Below are 17657 nucleotides of genomic sequence, written 5' to 3'. Positions count from 1 at the left end.
TGTGCTGTTGTTGCCACGGTGATGGTCTGAGGATGCTCAGGTGTTTTCAGTCGTCTACAGTATGATGATATGTGGTAAGCTGGGTGTTCTGGGTCAAAGGTCAATACAGTCTATCCTAGTCTTTGTATGATATTCTGGTCTAGATGATCACTTGGGTCACATCTGCATGGTCAGTCATGTCTGTAATAATAATGGTGCATTGATATAAAATATATATTTTTATCAGTATAGTGCAGCGATTTCATCTTGTTTGACCTTTTGAAATATTTCTTATGGTTAATTCTGACATCTCGTAAATATAAAATAATATTCTTACGTTTTAATTTTGACCGGACCAAAGGGTGAGTATCATCTTCAAAATAATCTTTTTAATAGCACATGAATGTGAAGCGTGGGAAAGTTCACTGTGTATGGAAATATTTCGACATCCACAGCAGTCCACACAGGACAGAAATACACATTTCCTCCCTGCCGGAATTGTTCGCTTCAGTTGCTCGTAATTTCTCACAGACGCTGATGTTTCGTTCACCCAACAAATGTTTACTGTCAGAGGAATTTGCTGAACGGTACCGTCTGTGGACCCTACAGCGTGAAGAGGTTGCCCGACAGCATCCGGACCACTGGTGAGCCAGACGCAGAACATAACCCAGACTGATGCAGTGACCCGATGACCTTTTATTCACGAGAGACCGGCCCTCGCTCATCTCTACATTCATATGGACGCATTTGGAAGATACTTACAAACTATACATTTTACCCCCGTGTGTGTAATGATTGTGGATCGATCACATGATCATGATGATGCAGTCTTCTATTGATTTACTGTTTGGAGATGTGTTCAGATGTTATGCTGTAGTTCAGGTTTATGTCACAGACACAGTGGGTTGGTCTTCTGTCATCGGTAGACGTGTGAAATTTCTCCGAGCAGCTTTAAGTACAGTGTGAGGGCTGACGGAGGTGTGTGAACTCTGTCCCGGGGCCGAACATCTTCTTTATGAAAGACAGAAGCTCTGAGCTGCCGGGAAACACCGGGGAGACTCGGCTTTCCCGAACTTGAACGTCATTGCGTTGTTTCCTGCTGGAGGACAATCAGAGCGTAGAGAGACAGAGAAAGAGAGAGAGAGAGCGTAGAGAGAGAGAGAGAGAGAGAGAGAGAGACAGAGAGAGAGAGAGACAGAGAGAGAGAGAGAGAGACAGAGAGAGACAGAGAGAGAGAGAGACAGAGAGAGAGAGACAGAGAGAGAGAGAGAGAGAGACAGAGAGAGAGACAGAGACAGAGAAAGAGAGAGAGAGAGAGAGAGAGAGAGAGACAGAGAGAGAGAGACAGTTAACTCTACAACCCCAAACATGCCCAAGTCAACCCCAAACCCCAGCCAGACTAAACCAAATGATGAAAAGACAAAAAGAGAAATATCTCCAACACTGGACAGAAGCAACAGCTCAGCAAAGTAAACTGGAATGCTATCTGTCACTAAAGAGAGAATATAAAGTGTCAGAATACCTCACAAGCGTATCAGACCCTAAACTAAGAAAAGTGTTGAGCATGTACAGACTCAGTGATCACCAGCTCACTGTAGAGACGGGCAGACACAGACACACATGGACACCGAGAGAAGAGCGACTGTGTCCACACTGCACACACAATCAAGTGGAAACAGAGCTGCACTTTCTCCTCTCCTGTCCCAACTACACACACATCAGAGAAACATTCTTCCCCCACTTTACAAACTTACACAAAGACTTTGACCAGTTTCAACAAAAGGACAAGATCTCATACATACTGGGAGAAAAGTCAAGAAGCTCAAACCTGGCTGCAAGATATGTCAAGTCCTGCCACGACCAAAGAACAACCAGCACAACACAACACAACACAACACTGACAGGACAACACACACAAACTGACACTGTCACCCTTATTGAGAACTTTAATTAAAACTCTTTTTCTGTTTATATTGAGATGTATATATATATAGATTTTTACTTATAGACTTTTAATTTTATTCTATCTTATTTTTGATCTTAATCTGTATTTCTGCATGTTTATATTTAATCTTGTGCTTTGGCAATGTAAATTTTCTTTTATCATGCCAATAAAGCTCCTTTGAATCTTGAATCTTGAATCTTGACAGAGAGAGAGACAGAGAGAGAGACAGAGAAAGAGAGAGAGAGAGAGAGAGAGAGGGAGAGAGAGAGACGGGGAGAGAGAGAGGGGAAGAGAGAGAGAGAGAGAGAGAGAGAGAGAGAGAGAGAGAGAGAGGGAGAGGGAGAGACAGAGACAGAGACAGAGACAGAGACAGAGACAGAGACAGAGACAGAGAGAGAGAGCGAGACAGAGACAGAGAGAGAGAGAGGGAGAGAGAGAGAGAGAGCTTATCTCCTCCCTTTTGATTCTTTCTTTCTATTCTTGTCTCTAATAGTTTCTCTTCTGGTCTCAATACGTCTCTTCTCTGATAGCTCTTGAATGTCAGAGGGTCATGTCAGTTTTGGGCAGTGTTGTAGTGTAACGAAGTAAAAACACATAGTACAGTACTTAAGTATTTTCCGTGAGTATCTGTACTTTACTTGAGTTTTTATATTTCTGCAGACTTTTACTCTACTACATTTCCTGAACAAAATGTATTCTTTCACTCTGATATATTTCACCTAAGCATGTTCGTTACTACACAATAAAAGCATAGAAACTGAAAGAGACAAGTCAGCGATCCGGTCACCATGACAATGCTGAACCAATCATTAAAGCTCAACGTACAGGTGTAAAAAGGTGCTCTCTGTGGTTAATGTCAACACAAGGTTTTAATGTTTTGCTGCTTTTAAAGAGAAACAGAAAATATTTCAGTTTCAATGAATTATCAAATGACTGCGTCGATACTGTGAGGGAAATGTAAGGAAAGGAGTAAAGGACAGACAGATTTGTTCTGATTTTGTTCCAAGTTGTTCTCTAAGAGGGATAATATTGGGGGTGGGGGAACAATCATTTTGTAGTTATAAAGTAAAGTTTTAAAGATGTGGTTTCTGAACTGTTATTTTAATAATTTAGCAATTTGGCAACATGATGTTCCTGATAAAACTACAGAGCTTTTTCAAAAAAATTTCGAAGTAAATTTATATGTAAGCACCATTTTTGATCTTTATGCAAAAAAAATAAAAAGAATTATCAACAACGTTTGCTTTAACTTTACTTAAGTAGATTTTATATAAAAAGTACTTTTGTTACTTCAAGACTTTTACTCAAGTCATATTCTAAAAGGTTTCTTTCATTTCTACAAAAGCATTTTCTGGAAAGATATTTATACTTTTACTCAAGTATTGCTTTTAGTGTCTTTTGTTTGTGTGGTCAACAGAATCTCAGATGTTCTGCCTAACGTCATCTTTAGTGTTTCAGGAAAGAAAAATATTATACATGATCGGTGTGAGGCTGAATAAATGATGAACACTGGAAACAACCTGTTTTTGTCCTCATCAAATAAATATATTAAACAAATTAGGCTTTGTTTTATAAAGAATCTGTCTTGAATTAGGTTTGTTTTTGTCACGGTCTTGTCTGGTTTTAAGGATGATTTACGTGAAAAACATGAGAAAGATGTGTCTCTGGACGTGCTGGATTCTCAGTCTCGTGGCTGATGGTGGTGGCAGTATATGTGAAGTTCTCGGGGATGTAATAATTTGCAGATGGATGGTCTTGAGATAAGTCAACGGTGTTGTGATCCACTTGACCTCCTGTAAAGACAGCATCTTATGGAGAATGTGAATGCAAGTGACGTGTTTAAATATGTTCACATGTTAAAGGACTTCTCAGTTTAATGTCGACCGTCAGATAATCCATGAATCATGTGACTGAAGAATGTAAACACTGTATTTCTGTCAACATTCAACTCGAGCGGTGATGTAAAATGTTAAATGTGTGTTTCGAATGAAAGTGTGTTATGTTTATCTGAAGTATATGAGATGACCTCGAAAGTCTTTAAACACATAAAAATGTTATCTATGTTATCGTCACACTGTCTGAACTCGTGTGTTTGATGATTTTACATGAGAAAGTATTTTTTAAGTGCCTGTGAAACGTTTCACTTTATTTCTCTTGACTTTTACGGAGCGTGAGATGGTCAGCATCAGCATGTGATCGGTTGGTGACAGTTATATTTCAGCGGCTGTATGGTTTACGGTGGGACCGTACAGATCTGTGCGCAATGCCTTGTGTTCTTTGAGGGATGTGCCGGGATGGAGTACAGGAGACAGATGCTGTTTCAATTCACCCTAATGTGAAACCAAGAGAGTTCAGGACAACTGTTCCTCTGATGTTAAACATTGTTTCCGAGCTGAGGTCTCTCGTCTGTTGTCGAGCATCTGTCCTATACTTTTTGGGGGAAATGAAAAAGTGTTTTATTAAAAAAATTTATCTGAGCAGGTAAATTCATCAGACCTGAGTCTCTTCAGCCGTATGGAAAAACACAGGCAAGTATAACAGATGCTCTATAGTTCCTCCCCTCATCTTGTCTCTGTCTGCCAAGTTTGACTAAATTCATTTTATGGACATGTTTAATAGATATACAGTGTGATTTTATATTTAGACTGAATTGACTGAAATGATGATGAAAACTTGTTGTTTAGGATTAAGGCTGAAATATTGATTATGTGAATAATGTGGAAACCAGTATTAAGCAGCACGGAAATATTTGTAGCAATAGCCAAAAACACATTGTACGGGTCAAAATTATCAATTTTTCATTTTTCCATTAAAGATCATGAAGATATAAGATTTCCTACTGTAAATATATGACAACTTTAGTTTTGCTAGGTATATGCTGGTTAGCTAGGTTTTGAAGCATGGTTGCTGTTATTTGCTGCTTTAAGCTGGTCATGTGCTGGTCATGCCTAAACCAGCTCTTGACCAGTTTAAACCAGTAGATGACCAGCTTAAACTATCACATGACAATCTAAACCAGCACTTGACCAGCTGAAACTAGCACAATTTAGCACACGGCCAATTTAAACAAGCACATGATCAGCTTAAACCAGCACAAACCAGCTTAAACCAGCACATGACCAGTTTAAACCATCACACGTCCAGTTTCAACCATCATATGTCCAGTTTCAACCATCACATGACCAGTTCAAACCAGCTACCATGCTTCAAAACCTAGCTGACAGCATATGCTTATATCTCAACAGGGAATTTCGAAAGATTGACTCTTAAGACTGGTTTTGTTGCCCGGGGTCACTATTGTGTCAAGAACTATGATCAGCCAAGGTTTTCATGATCAAATTTTGAAGTTGGGGGAAATATTTATAAATTGACCAATTATTAAACAATCCATAGATTTTATCTGAAAATATTTCTATAAAATACATGATACATTTCAAAATTTTTGAAAATAGATAAATAGTAAATGAATAAAATATTTCAGAAAGAAAAAGTAAAAATAATTTTAGATGAAGCCTTATTTTGGAAAGATGATAATGAGTGAGTCCTTATGATTCTCCATCAATCTGTGCCTTTACTGCTAAGATCTCTCTCTCTCTCTCTATCTCTCTCTCTCTCTCTCCCACTCACTCACACACTTGTGTGTGTTGTCCTGTCAGTGTTGTGTTGTGTTGTGCTGGTTGTTCTTTGGTCGTGGCAGGACTTGACATATCTTGCAGCAGGTTTGAGCTTCTTGACTTTTCTCCCAGTATGTATGAGATCTTGTCCTTTTGTTGAAACTGGTCAAAGTCTTTGTGTAAGTTTGTAAACTGGGGGAAGAATGTTTCTCTGATGTGTGTGTAGTTGGGACAGGAGAGGAGAAAGTGCAGCTCTGTTTCCACTTGATTGTGTGTGCAGTGTGGACACAGTCGCTCTTCTCTCGGTGTCCATGTGTGTCTGTGTCTGCCCGTCTCTACAGTGAGCTGGTGATCACTGAGTCTGTACATGCTCAACACTTTTCTTAGTTTAGGGTCTGATACGCTTGTGAGGTATTCTGACACTTTATATTCTCTCTTTAGTGACAGATAGCATTCCAGTTTACTTTGCTGAGCTGTTGCTTCTGTCCAGTGTTGGAGATATTTCTCTTTTTGTCTTTTCATCATTTGGTTTAGTCTGGCTGGGGTTTGGGGTTGACTTGGGCATGTTTGGGGTTGTAGAGTTAGTTGTGAGATCAGTTGGATGAAGGGGTTTCTCTCTGGGCTCAGCTCTTGATGACTTAAGGCTTTGTGATGGAGTGTGTCTGTGTCGCTGTTCTTAAGGTGTGTGTAGAATTTTAAAGCTCTTTTTTGTATTTTAATGATTAGAGGATACAGTCCTAATTCTGCTCTGCAGGCGTTGTTTGGAGTTTTTCTCTGTACCCGTAGAATGTTTTTACACATTTCTGTTTACAGAATCTCTATTGGGTGTTTGTCCCATCTGTTGAACTCTTGGTTGGCGAGAGGACCCCAAACCTCACTTCCATACAGCGCCATTGGTTCTATAATTGATTGTATTATTTTCAGGCAGATTACGGTTGGGATGTCAATTTTAATATTCTTTTTGATTGCGTAAAAGGCTCTTCATGCCTTGTCTCTCAGGTCATTCACAGCCTTGTTTAAGTGTCCGGTGTTCCCGGTGTTCCGGTGTTTCCGGTGTTCTCTCTCTCTGTCTCTCGCTCTCTCTGTCTCTCTCTCTCGTTTGGTGGTTTATTGTTTCTCAGAGAACCGCAGGAGCAACCTGATGTTTTCAAAACCGCTAATTGAGAATGTTAGTGAAACATCTGCATGTATGATTAAAAAGAGCGACACGCACACATCGTATTTAGTAGGAGTAGTTAAGCACATTAAATAAATCCCAACATTTGCTGACTGAACACCCACCACAACTGAAGTGAGTTGTGCAAGAGACTTCATTTGTATTAGTAAAAGAATTCTCTAGAACTCTAAATGGGGAAATAGTCCAAGAGTTTGTTTCTCTCTGATGTGAATCAATCACATAACTGATCATCTGAATCTTATGTTGTGATTAAGACTGTGTCCAGATGATCATGTGACTTGTGAGGGATAATCCACAGCTAGCCGTGCGATAAAGGGTGGAGGCCTAAAAGCAAGTTGCCTTCACTAAGTGCATTAAGTCCTTTAACGCACGGCTAGCTGTGGATTATCCCGCTTATACCATGGTCATTTGCCAAGTTAAAGCTGTTATTGGTGTCTTTTTAAAAGTAATCAAACTGACTGGAGCTACCTGTGTGTTGAAGGGTTTTAATGCACACCTTCCAGCCAATCAGAATCAAGTATTCAAACAGACCATGGCATACTGTCATTTATTTGCCGAAGCCTCCAACCACGTTCAGTCTGTTTGTTGCGTGTTATGTTTGTAGAGCAAATCATCACATCTGTTATTAACCATCCAGCTCACATTTAAGAACTCAGATTCACTTTCTCTTCTGATCCATTTCATCTCAGCATCTGTTTCTCTCTGGGGTTCCTGAATCTCAAGCCAAAATAAGACATTCTGTACTGCTTCCTGCCCAGACAGGAAGTTGACCCTCTGCAGTTCTCATCATGGTGTGTTAATGAGATGAGCAGAAGCCGTAGAACAGACCTGAGGGAGAACAGCACTGGACTCAAAATCACATTCTGGTTTCAAACAACACCGGCATCAACAGTAAAATGTTTTGGAATGAGGAGGTGAGAAAATCATGCTGATATTTAGCCATATTGAGCCAACTTTGAAATTCCATTCCATTCCATTTTCTACCGCTTATCCGAACTACCTCGGGTCACGGGGAGCCTGCGCCTATCTCAGGAGTCATCGGGCATCAAGACAGGATACACCCTGGATGGAGTGCCAACCCATCGCAGGGCACACACACTCACTCATTCACTCACGCACTCACACCCTACGGACAATTTTTCCAGAGATACCAATCAACCTACCATGCATGTCTTTGGACCAGGGGAGGAAACCGGAGTACCCGGAGGAAACCCCCGAGGCACGGGGAGAACATGCAAACTCCACACACACAAGTCGGAAGCGGGAATCGAACCCCCAACCCTGGAGGTGTGAGGCGAACGTGCTAACCACTAAGCCACCGTGCCCCCCCCAACTTTCAAAATAAATTACTTAAAAAAAATTCCTGCAAATTGTTACGAGGATTTTATGAAGTTCAATTTGCTGCTATAGTTCAAGTAAACCTAAAACTTCACGTATCACTTCCTTTCATGTTGAAATATAATATTATTTTTACAACATAGACTTGTGGTCTCTGTACTGGTATTTGCATCAGTAATAAATAAGTGAAATAACACACCTCATGACTATTATTGTGCCTCCCTTAGACCATAGGCACAACCAACGCTCCTGAACAACTGTAAACACTTAAAAAAAAAAAACTTAAAATAATGCCAAAATTCTCCTAAATCTCAAAGATAAATGAACAAAAACACGAACAAGTCTTTCTTTTTACTGAAAAACACTTGACGGTTAATCTTGAAAATGAATCTTCTAATGCAGTCAGATTCAAAGCATGCTGGGAACTACAGATCAACTGCCAAGGTAGATATATCTGCAAAAATGATTTACTTAGTCTCGACACAATATAATAAGTCAACTTAATTTAAATGGGTTTAACATAATACAATTGAGTAGGATTTACTTAATAATTTGTTCAGTTAAAATTAATCAAACAAAATCATTCAAATCTAAACAAGCAAAATTAGTAGATTTAATGCCCAAGATTTTTGCGTTATTTTTGAGTAAAGCAAGACACTTCACTCCATGTTGCTCCAGGGGGATTGTCCCTGTAATAAGTGCACTGTAAGACGCTTTGGATAAAAGCGTCTACCAAATGACTAATAATTAATTAAATTATGATGTAAATCTCTTTACTGCAATACAGACACATTATGAATCTGACCCTATTCTTTCACTTGACGGCTAAACATTATTACAGGTGAAGTTGATTCAGAAAGGAGACATTTCTTGTCCTCATGTTGTTTAAACCCCCGTGACTGTCTTGGTGCTTCAGGTTTGCTGGTTATAATGGGAGTGGATTGTGAGCCCGTTCTCAAACTTCAAAAGGACACGTAATAAAATAAAGTAACCATGCTGTAAAGTTCAAGTGTCTTGAAGGCATGCGAACAAGTTTGGTGAAAGAAAACAAAATATGATCCCTAATTTGACAAGGTTTTTCACCTGTGTGCCATTTCTCTGCAAGCACATTCACACAATAAAATCATGTGAACTTTTCAGACGTCCTTGAGCTACGGAGAAACACGTCTTTTCTGAGCGAGTGATGTGAGGGATCTGACGGTTGGATGTAGCAGTAAAAGAGAGATCAAGAGATCCGTTCTTTATTTACTGAAGCTCTCATGAAACAGAAGGAAACACTTGTGAGATTAAATGTTTGTTTGCAGTGTTAGAGATTAAAGCTGCTTTCCTGCGACCGGAAACCAGATTTTACAGAACTTTAACACAAACACGAGTATTTCACTACATTTACTGAGTACGCAATTCTGGCTCATTCGGTTTCTTATTCTTATATTCAATGAATTTCACATGTACGTCATTTTATAGCTTCACTTGAATAGATTGTATAGTTTTTGTATAAGATGCTTAGTGTGTTCATTAAAAATGTGATCACAAAGCAGTCGTAGACCGGGAGTATTTGAAACGATAGCCGAGAATACATTGTATGGTGCAAATATCCAATTTTATTTTATGCCAAAAATCATTAGAATATGACGTAAAGATAGTTTGTATGGTTAATATTTCAAAACTTTATTTATGGGCCGTAAGTTTCTTCTGAGCAGCAGCCTGCTACAGCATCTCTGATTAACAATTTTTAAGGCCATTTTATCAATCTTTAAAAAAAATGTACACCCTCAGATTCCAAATTATCAAATAGCTTGATATGTGAATGGAAAGTTTTATTTTGAGCATTTTTTCATAGATGCTTTTCGTCTCTTTCATCCCTGTACACAATTTTTTTTTTTTACTGTTTATAAAAGTTCAGCTAAAAAATCGAATTCCTTCTTCATTTCTTCATCCTCACGTCACGTCAGACCTGTGTGAGTTTCTTTCTTCTGCACAACAGAAGAGAAGATATTTTGATGAATGTTGATAATCAAACAACACTGAACTCCACACAAATCTACTGAGACTTTTCTCAAAATATCTTCTTTTGTGTTCCACATGAGAGAGAATAAATGATGGCAGAATTTTCAGGTTGACAGGATGATGATTTAACTCTGTGTTAGTTGGTTTAGGCATGTGTGTATGTGCGTGTGTGTTGTGTTGTGTTTTGGGTTTGTCTTTAATTTGCGCTCCTTCAGAAAGTCTGATGTGTTCTCTTCTCTACGGATAGATGAATTGATGTACACACGACTCGGATGTTAGACACACAGACTTGTGTTGAGTCGACACATTTTTACACAACTGAGACATGAAAACCAACATCAGGGATTTGAAGTAAGAAACCTCACCCAGACACAAGAGATGAGGCTGAGCTTCTGTGCTTCAGCGGGCCGTGATGCTTAAGGGTTAATGGGTCATTTTAGCGGATGAAATTTAAAGAGATTATTGGGTTTTCAGCAGAGTGCCTGTGACAGCAGAAACAACACACAGTCCAGGTGTCGATGAAGAGACATTCCTTCAGACGTCTGGGAGGTTATTATTCTCAGAGGTGCTGTTGATGGTTTCAGCTCTTTTTAACTCGCTCTGTTAGATTCTCTTTACACTCTTCTAGATGTCTATTATCACTCACTTTGCTTGAATTGCAGTTCCAATGTTACATTTACATTCATGGATTTGGCAGACAATTTTATCCAAAGTGACTTACATTGCATTTTACTGTGTATTAGTTTCTGAGTATATGCAATCCCTGGGATCGAACCCATGACCTTGGTGTTGCTAGCGCTGTGCTCTAACCACTGAGATACAGGAAAGCTTTAAGCTTTTTTATTTTTTAAACTGTATTAATAGACGTTTCATATTCTGTTGACAAGAAAAATGAAGAAGAGTGTGTGAACAGCACTTGTCTTGGGTTTTTTAGAGGGTGGAACTATTTTGGGTTCAAGCCTAAACCAGTACCTCTGGGGTCACTGTGAGGTCAAACACAAGGTCTAATGTCAGAGCCAATGAGCGTTTGAGCTCAGAGAATGACACATCAGACATGTGATGGTCAAGAGCAGCAAACCACAGCATCAGCGTACAAAAGAGTTGAGTTACTTTATTTTTAGCATCTCTCACGGTAAACTTTTGCTTCGGAGCAAATTTATTGTAAATATTTCACATTAGAAAAATATGAATTTTTAGTAAAACTCCATAAAATGTTCACTAGCTAACAACATGAAATAATAATAAACAATGCTTTTACAGCATTTATTAATCTAAGTTTATGTAATACATCTACTTACTGTTTTTAAATCAAAACTTGTATCTGATATTATTAGTTAATGCAAAAGTGTTGGACAACCATTGTTTTGGTATTAAATAACATTAACAAAGATGGATAAATGCCGCAAAAATTTATTGTTCATTGTATTTGAACTAATCTGAACAAATCAGAATCAGAAGGAGCTTTATTACCAAGTTTGTTTACATGCACAAGGTATTTGACATGGCGACAGGAGCTTACTGCAGAAGAAAGTGTACACATATGGTGCAAACATAATATATATTAAGATAGAAAAAATGAGAACTAAATAAGAACAATAATTCACTATATACAAAAAACAACAACATACATATTTTTAAGAGAGTGTACAGATGTGTTATTTACAGGTTTAACCTATTGTTTCTAATAAATTAACAACTATAAGTTACGTTTCTTTATTTGCTATTAATATGCATTTCTTAAGTATTGTATCTCCTCTACATAAAAAGTGATGGTGTGGGAAACCCTAAATGGGTGAAATACTTTAAAAAGTTTTATTTGTGATGTAAATGAATGGTGAGCTCGTATGAATGATGTCACAGGCAGTAATAGGTGAAACCCAACACCGGGCCGAGCGGAGGGATGAGCCGAGTCGAGCCGGAGCGAGTCCAGACACATGCCGAGCGCAGAGCCCGGAGCAACTCTCTCTCTCTCTCTCTCTCTCTCTCAGTCCCGTTTAATACGGAACCGTCTGATCTGAGCTCTACACAGATATCTCACCATATTTCATTATCAGAGATTGTTTCACACACGGGTGGAGCGGACTAAAGCTGTCCCGGGCTGGCGCGCGCGTTCCGTTTGGAGATCTCTGTCACCGGAGTCGGTGTGATGTGGAGGCGGTGATCAGATTCTGCGATCAGACTGGATCTGATCTCATGACTCTGGCGTGGAATTCTGTTTTCACTTAGAAACCTGCTGCTTGGACAAATGCATACAAATGCATTTAGGAGCCCAACGGACAAGGAGTGGACGCGTTTCTCCCACAGACACAACGTGAGTCACTTTTCTGTCTTTGGTGCTGTAGGGTCCGTGTGCGCAAGTGCGCGCTCGGGTTTATCTGAACGCAAGATCTTCCTAACATACATCGAGTTTCTTTTCAAACCGAAGTCTGGAGTCATGAGATAAACACGCGCACGGAGACACAGCTGCGCGTAATTGAAGTTTGCGCAAATGCGTTACAGTGTTGATGCAAAGTGTTTCCATTTGTCGGTATAGATCAAAACCTATCGGGGTTTTGCATTTATTTAGTGACCTGTATCAGTTCACCAACGCATGAAATGTGCATGGCTGTACAAAAAGTCCCGATAAGCGGAACTCCCTCCTGAAACTTATTAAAATAAACAGAGTTCTGCGCTGAAACTCAAAGTCATGACAAGAATTCAGATTGAGTTTCACCACAGTTCTGTTGTAGGTTATGTGCCTTCTAATGCTTTGGTGTGTTTCCACATGTTCCTCTATACATTTATATTTAAAGCAGGCGATAAAGATATTTTGGATTTCCCCTCTTTGAGATGTGATATAATGCAGATAACCGCTGTCTTTTCTTTTGCCTGGTCTGACCTGATTTTGTGATAGTGGAGTAGCAGTGGGTTTCCTCGGCTGTGTTTGTTGGCGTTTCCTGGTCCAAACATTCCTCATGGAGATGAATATTGACCTCTAACATCTGGCCTGTCGCTCTGAACTAAAAGAAATCCAAACAGATCTGTACACGCACCTGAGCACAGGCTCGATCCCTGTCATTGATCACAAATGTCTTCATGTTAGAGATGTTGGAGTATTTTTAATCTTATATGGTGAAGGGTTAATCGTGCACATGGAATATTGTGATTGGAAACGACTATAGTAAATAATCATCTCTGGACTCTATAGAAGGATCTGTGAAGGAGCGTTCATTTGTTGTGATATGAAAGGAGGAGTGAGTGAATGATTTTCTGTGTCATGTTTATGAGGAATACGTTCTCATATGTTCTTCATGTTTTCTGATGGGAACAATCTCTTCTCAGTGTGTGCACATGGTTTGGAATGACAAAAAAATCATTTTAATACATTGTTATTTATAAAGTCAGAGTTTAAGGTGGATGTAGGGACTGGTGAGAAAGAGACAGCGATGCTTTCTACTCTGTTTAAAAATGACGTGAAACATGTGTATTGGTTATATTAATATTCTCCGTTTAATTCAGCCTCCTTTTTATTACAGACTGTGATGTAAACTAAATATTTCAAACATTCCACTAATGACATAAGAAAACCAACATATTGATCACAATTTCAGAACGTTTGTGTTGGTGCTCGTTTGATGAATAAAGTTGTTAGAACATCAGTCGGTGGAGTCAGAAGAGAGCGTCGCTATAACAGTCACGCTGCATGCGGCTGCAGGTGTGAGAAACACGCTCAGAGACGATCAGATGTTGGTAGTGTGATCGGGTCTGTACGCTGGATATGAATAATGCAGGGTAGACGGTCTGAATGGAACATCGACCACAGCCGCATCCCTGCATCCCCGCAGGCTCGAGTCACTTCCAGTCTGTTTTGGCAGGTCGTGTCTCATGTAAGCAGAATAAATATGGGCGGCTGCAGGTGGCTGTTCAGGATGCAGAACTGCACTGATGTCAACAATCTCCACACGCCGAGGCCATTTGAAGGTCAAATAAGCCATTTAAACTACTTCCAGGTTAAGAGGGGTCGAGAAAACAGCAAACGTCATTTAAATGCCAATCTCTGAATGTACAGAATGTCCAGTGCTCTCGGTGGTTTTGTTCACCAATGCGCATGTTATAGAGGAGATGCGATCCAGATCCAGAACCATCAGAGATCTCACTATGGCAAAAATGGACTTTCTTACTTAGTATTATTGTCCAGTACAAATTTCTGTAAAGTATTGAATCAAGATGCTTTTTCTTGTTGAGCAAATGAGTCAAAAATATGAAATTTCAGAGAATATTTGCTTAAAACAAGCAAAAAAACAAAATCTTAAATTAAGGTTTACATTTTTCTTAGTCACTAAATTTAAGATTAGTTTTCTTACCCCATTGGCAGATTTTTTGTGTGTTCATGAACTCATGCGTTCGAACACTGTTGTTGTGTGTGGAGTCTGGCACCGCTGCATGTCATTTGCTCACATGTGTTTGTGTGCGTTTTCTTATTATTTACAAAATATATTTTTGTATTATTTATGTTATAGGGCTGTGCATATATTAAAGAAAAATCTAGCATGCTAAATGCGATATTCGATATACGATACAATATTTCCTTTTCTAAAATCAATTTAAAAGATTTAAAAATGTATTGAAAGAAATTATTTATAAAACAATAAGCAAGAAGCTTCAATAACCAATAGGGCTGCACGATATTCAAGAAAAATGTGATATACAATAATTGACTAAATAATGCGATGTGCGATAGAATAATGGTTCAAGTTTGTAAAATATATATTTAAAAACAGACAATTATATATCCAACATGCATATTTACACTATCTCTGATGATCGATCATCTTTCTCACATCACACACAGTCTCTCTGCTATCTGCATCAACCTAAAACTTGTAGACTATAGACCACTTCACAAGATGTAAACACTGGTACAAACGCACATCCGTTTAACAGTTTGATTCGGTTAAAAAATATTTTGTTGGTTACACTTTGTTCAACCATTGTGGAGCGTTAAAAACTGAAACAGGAAGTTCTTTTGGACCAGCGTTGTTTACGTCATCCAAAGTGGTCTATACGTGACTTCTTGAGTTTTTCTTGATAAGCAAAATTTGTGAAATTTCTGTCATTTCTATATATTGCGCAGCCCAATTCTGTTAGTTTATACAGCGAGCATTTGTTTAGAATTGAATCACACAGTCAAACGGAGAAGGACAGGAACTCAGTGTTGTTTAGATTGTGTGTTTGTGGAATGTCACACTGTCCTCTCGAGAGGAGGCAGGTGAAACCCTGCCATCTGCATTATTAGCTCACAGAGAACTGTGGGAAAACAAAAACATACAATCCACCAATCACAAGCTGGCGCTGTTCTTTATCATTACAGTGATGGTGTTTATCGATCATGAAGAAAGACTCATTGTCTTTGAACACCTTGAAGGATGAGGAACAGTGAAGTTTCCAACAATGTTGGGTTTTCATAGGGAGATGGAGAATGAATTAACCTATGGTTATGTAACCAGGTGTCCAGCTGTCAATCCAGAGACAGTCCTGTTCAAACTCTCAGTTCCTCAAGGTTTACATTACAAACAATGATTCCAGCGAGGAGAATGTTATTGCTCAGTGTTCTCTCTTTTATAGCTCGGGGAGATTTAACGGAGTTCCCAGTTGTTTCTTTACGTTTAAAACTGCTTTGGTGAAATAAACACAGAGACAGATGAGACTGTAATAGGAATATAGATTGACTGTAGAGGTCAAATTATCTGGATTTGAGTCAATTTGATGAGAAATGTTTCATATTGAGATCTTCAATAATATTGACTTTTGATTGCAGACGAGATAAATCTGAACTAAGTTTGTTGATGTCTCTTCTGAAACCCCCAAAAAGTAAAGATCATGTTCCATGAAGATATAAGATTTCCTACCGTATATATATATATTTAAACTTTATTTTTGTCAGTAATATGCTATGCTAAGGACTTTATTTGCGCAACTTTAAAGGCGATTTTCTCAATGATTTGCACCCTCAGACATTAAATAGTTGTACCTCGGCCAACAAGAGTCCTATCCTAACAAACCCAACATCAATGGAAATCTTATTTATTCAGCTTTCAGATGATGTACACATCTCAATTAAAAAAATTGACCCATAATACTGGTTTTGTTGTCCAGAGACACAGATGAGACTTCAGTTTGTGGAGCTCCTCCTTTTAGGTTTGTTTTTGTTTTATAATGTTTCAGTTGAATAAACCCAGGTTGTGTTTAGACACATAAGTCACACCTTTGCTCCACAGTCCACACAATGCTTTTACAGTGTTTGGAAATCTACAAGAAGCATTTTTGAGTTATACAACAAGATATCTAAACTAATTTGTGTTTATTAAAAAAGCAGAACGTTTCTAAACAAATTGTTTAACAAAAAAATATATTGTTCAAAAAAGATGTACTAAGGATGTCTTGTGTTTTATGTGTGGCTTTAGTGAACTTTACCTGTCCTTTATGTTTATAATGTTATAATGAACACTGAGGTCACGATCCCTCAGATCTTTAGTGCCACCCAGAGCCGTTGAAAAACAGAGTTCCGACACACTTTGATCTCGCTGCTTCGTGGTCACGTGGTACATGGAGCTCTAAACTGTCAGGTCCAAACTGTCAGTCTGTTTGAATGGGTTTAAGCAAGTGAGAGAGTGGAAGTAGCATTTTTTGCAAAAATTCACTTTATATCAACATGATAAATGCACTGAATACTATATTGATTTATTTTATAATAACATATTGTCTGATGAGTGTTAGAAAGACAGTATTAATCTGTATTTGTGTGTTTAATTTGACTTGGAAGGATGCACAATGTGCAATACATTAACAGTATGCATGGATTCATCTGTTTCTCATGCTTATATGTTCATCGGTACATACCAATGTTAAATAAAAACTAAAAGTCATGTATAAGTAATTTATCAATAAATAATCAATGCTTGCAAGTAAATGCACCAAAAAGAACACTGAAAAATGAACGCGACAAACCAGTTCAGTCACTAAGAGATTTTATTATATAATTTACACAGGTAGAGGGTAGATAAATGTTATTTATTGAGCAGTCTTTATAGAATATCATTCAACACACACCAAAGCCATTTTATTAAGGAAAACAATATTTTGTTTAAAAAAATCCTTATAATAAAACACCAGTTTTACAGAGATGTTATCAACTTATCTGCAAATGTGTTTGGGCTTCAATGCAATGTTAGGAACTATAGAGCCCTCCGTGACACGAGTTACCTCCACATTCCATTCTTCTAACAGACATCTATAGGAGTGTTTACACATACAAACACGCACACACACACACACAATGAAAACACACACATTAACACGCACACACACACACACACACAAACATACAAACACGTGTTGGGTTTCCATGGTTGATGGGGACATTCCATAGACACAATGGTTTTCATACTGTACAAAATGTGTCCCATTCCCTCAACCTAACAATCACACAACACTTTCTGCTCTTTAAGATTTATTAAATAGTTCATTCTGTATGATTTATAAGCTTGTTTCCTCATGGGGGACCAAAACATTTCCCCACAAGGACAAGGATTATGAACATTGCCATCTTTGTGGGGAC

At 38.5% G+C, this 17657-nt stretch overlaps 1 protein-coding gene across 3 annotated transcripts in view; it reads left to right on the top strand.

The window, feature by feature from the left end:
• Positions 1 to 12010: 12010 nt before the first annotated feature.
• The window catches only part of LOC130408868 (collagen alpha-1(XXIV) chain), an 85859-nt gene continuing 80212 nt past the window's right edge, over positions 12011 to 17657 (top strand). For all 3 annotated transcript variants that reach the window (XM_056732332.1, XM_056732331.1, XM_056732333.1), the window contains exon 1: positions 12011 to 12371. In XM_056732332.1, coding sequence (XP_056588310.1) covers positions 12316 to 12371 — 56 coding nt within the window. In that variant the 5' untranslated portion in view covers positions 12011 to 12315. The remainder of the gene's footprint in view (positions 12372 to 17657) is intronic.

This window comes from Triplophysa dalaica, chromosome 20, assembly GCF_015846415.1.
Source record: "Triplophysa dalaica isolate WHDGS20190420 chromosome 20, ASM1584641v1, whole genome shotgun sequence".
Lineage (NCBI taxonomy): Eukaryota > Metazoa > Chordata > Actinopteri > Cypriniformes > Nemacheilidae > Triplophysa > Triplophysa dalaica.
The sequence above is the reverse complement of the archived record's forward strand: the minus strand, read 5'-3'. Positions and strand labels throughout refer to the sequence as shown.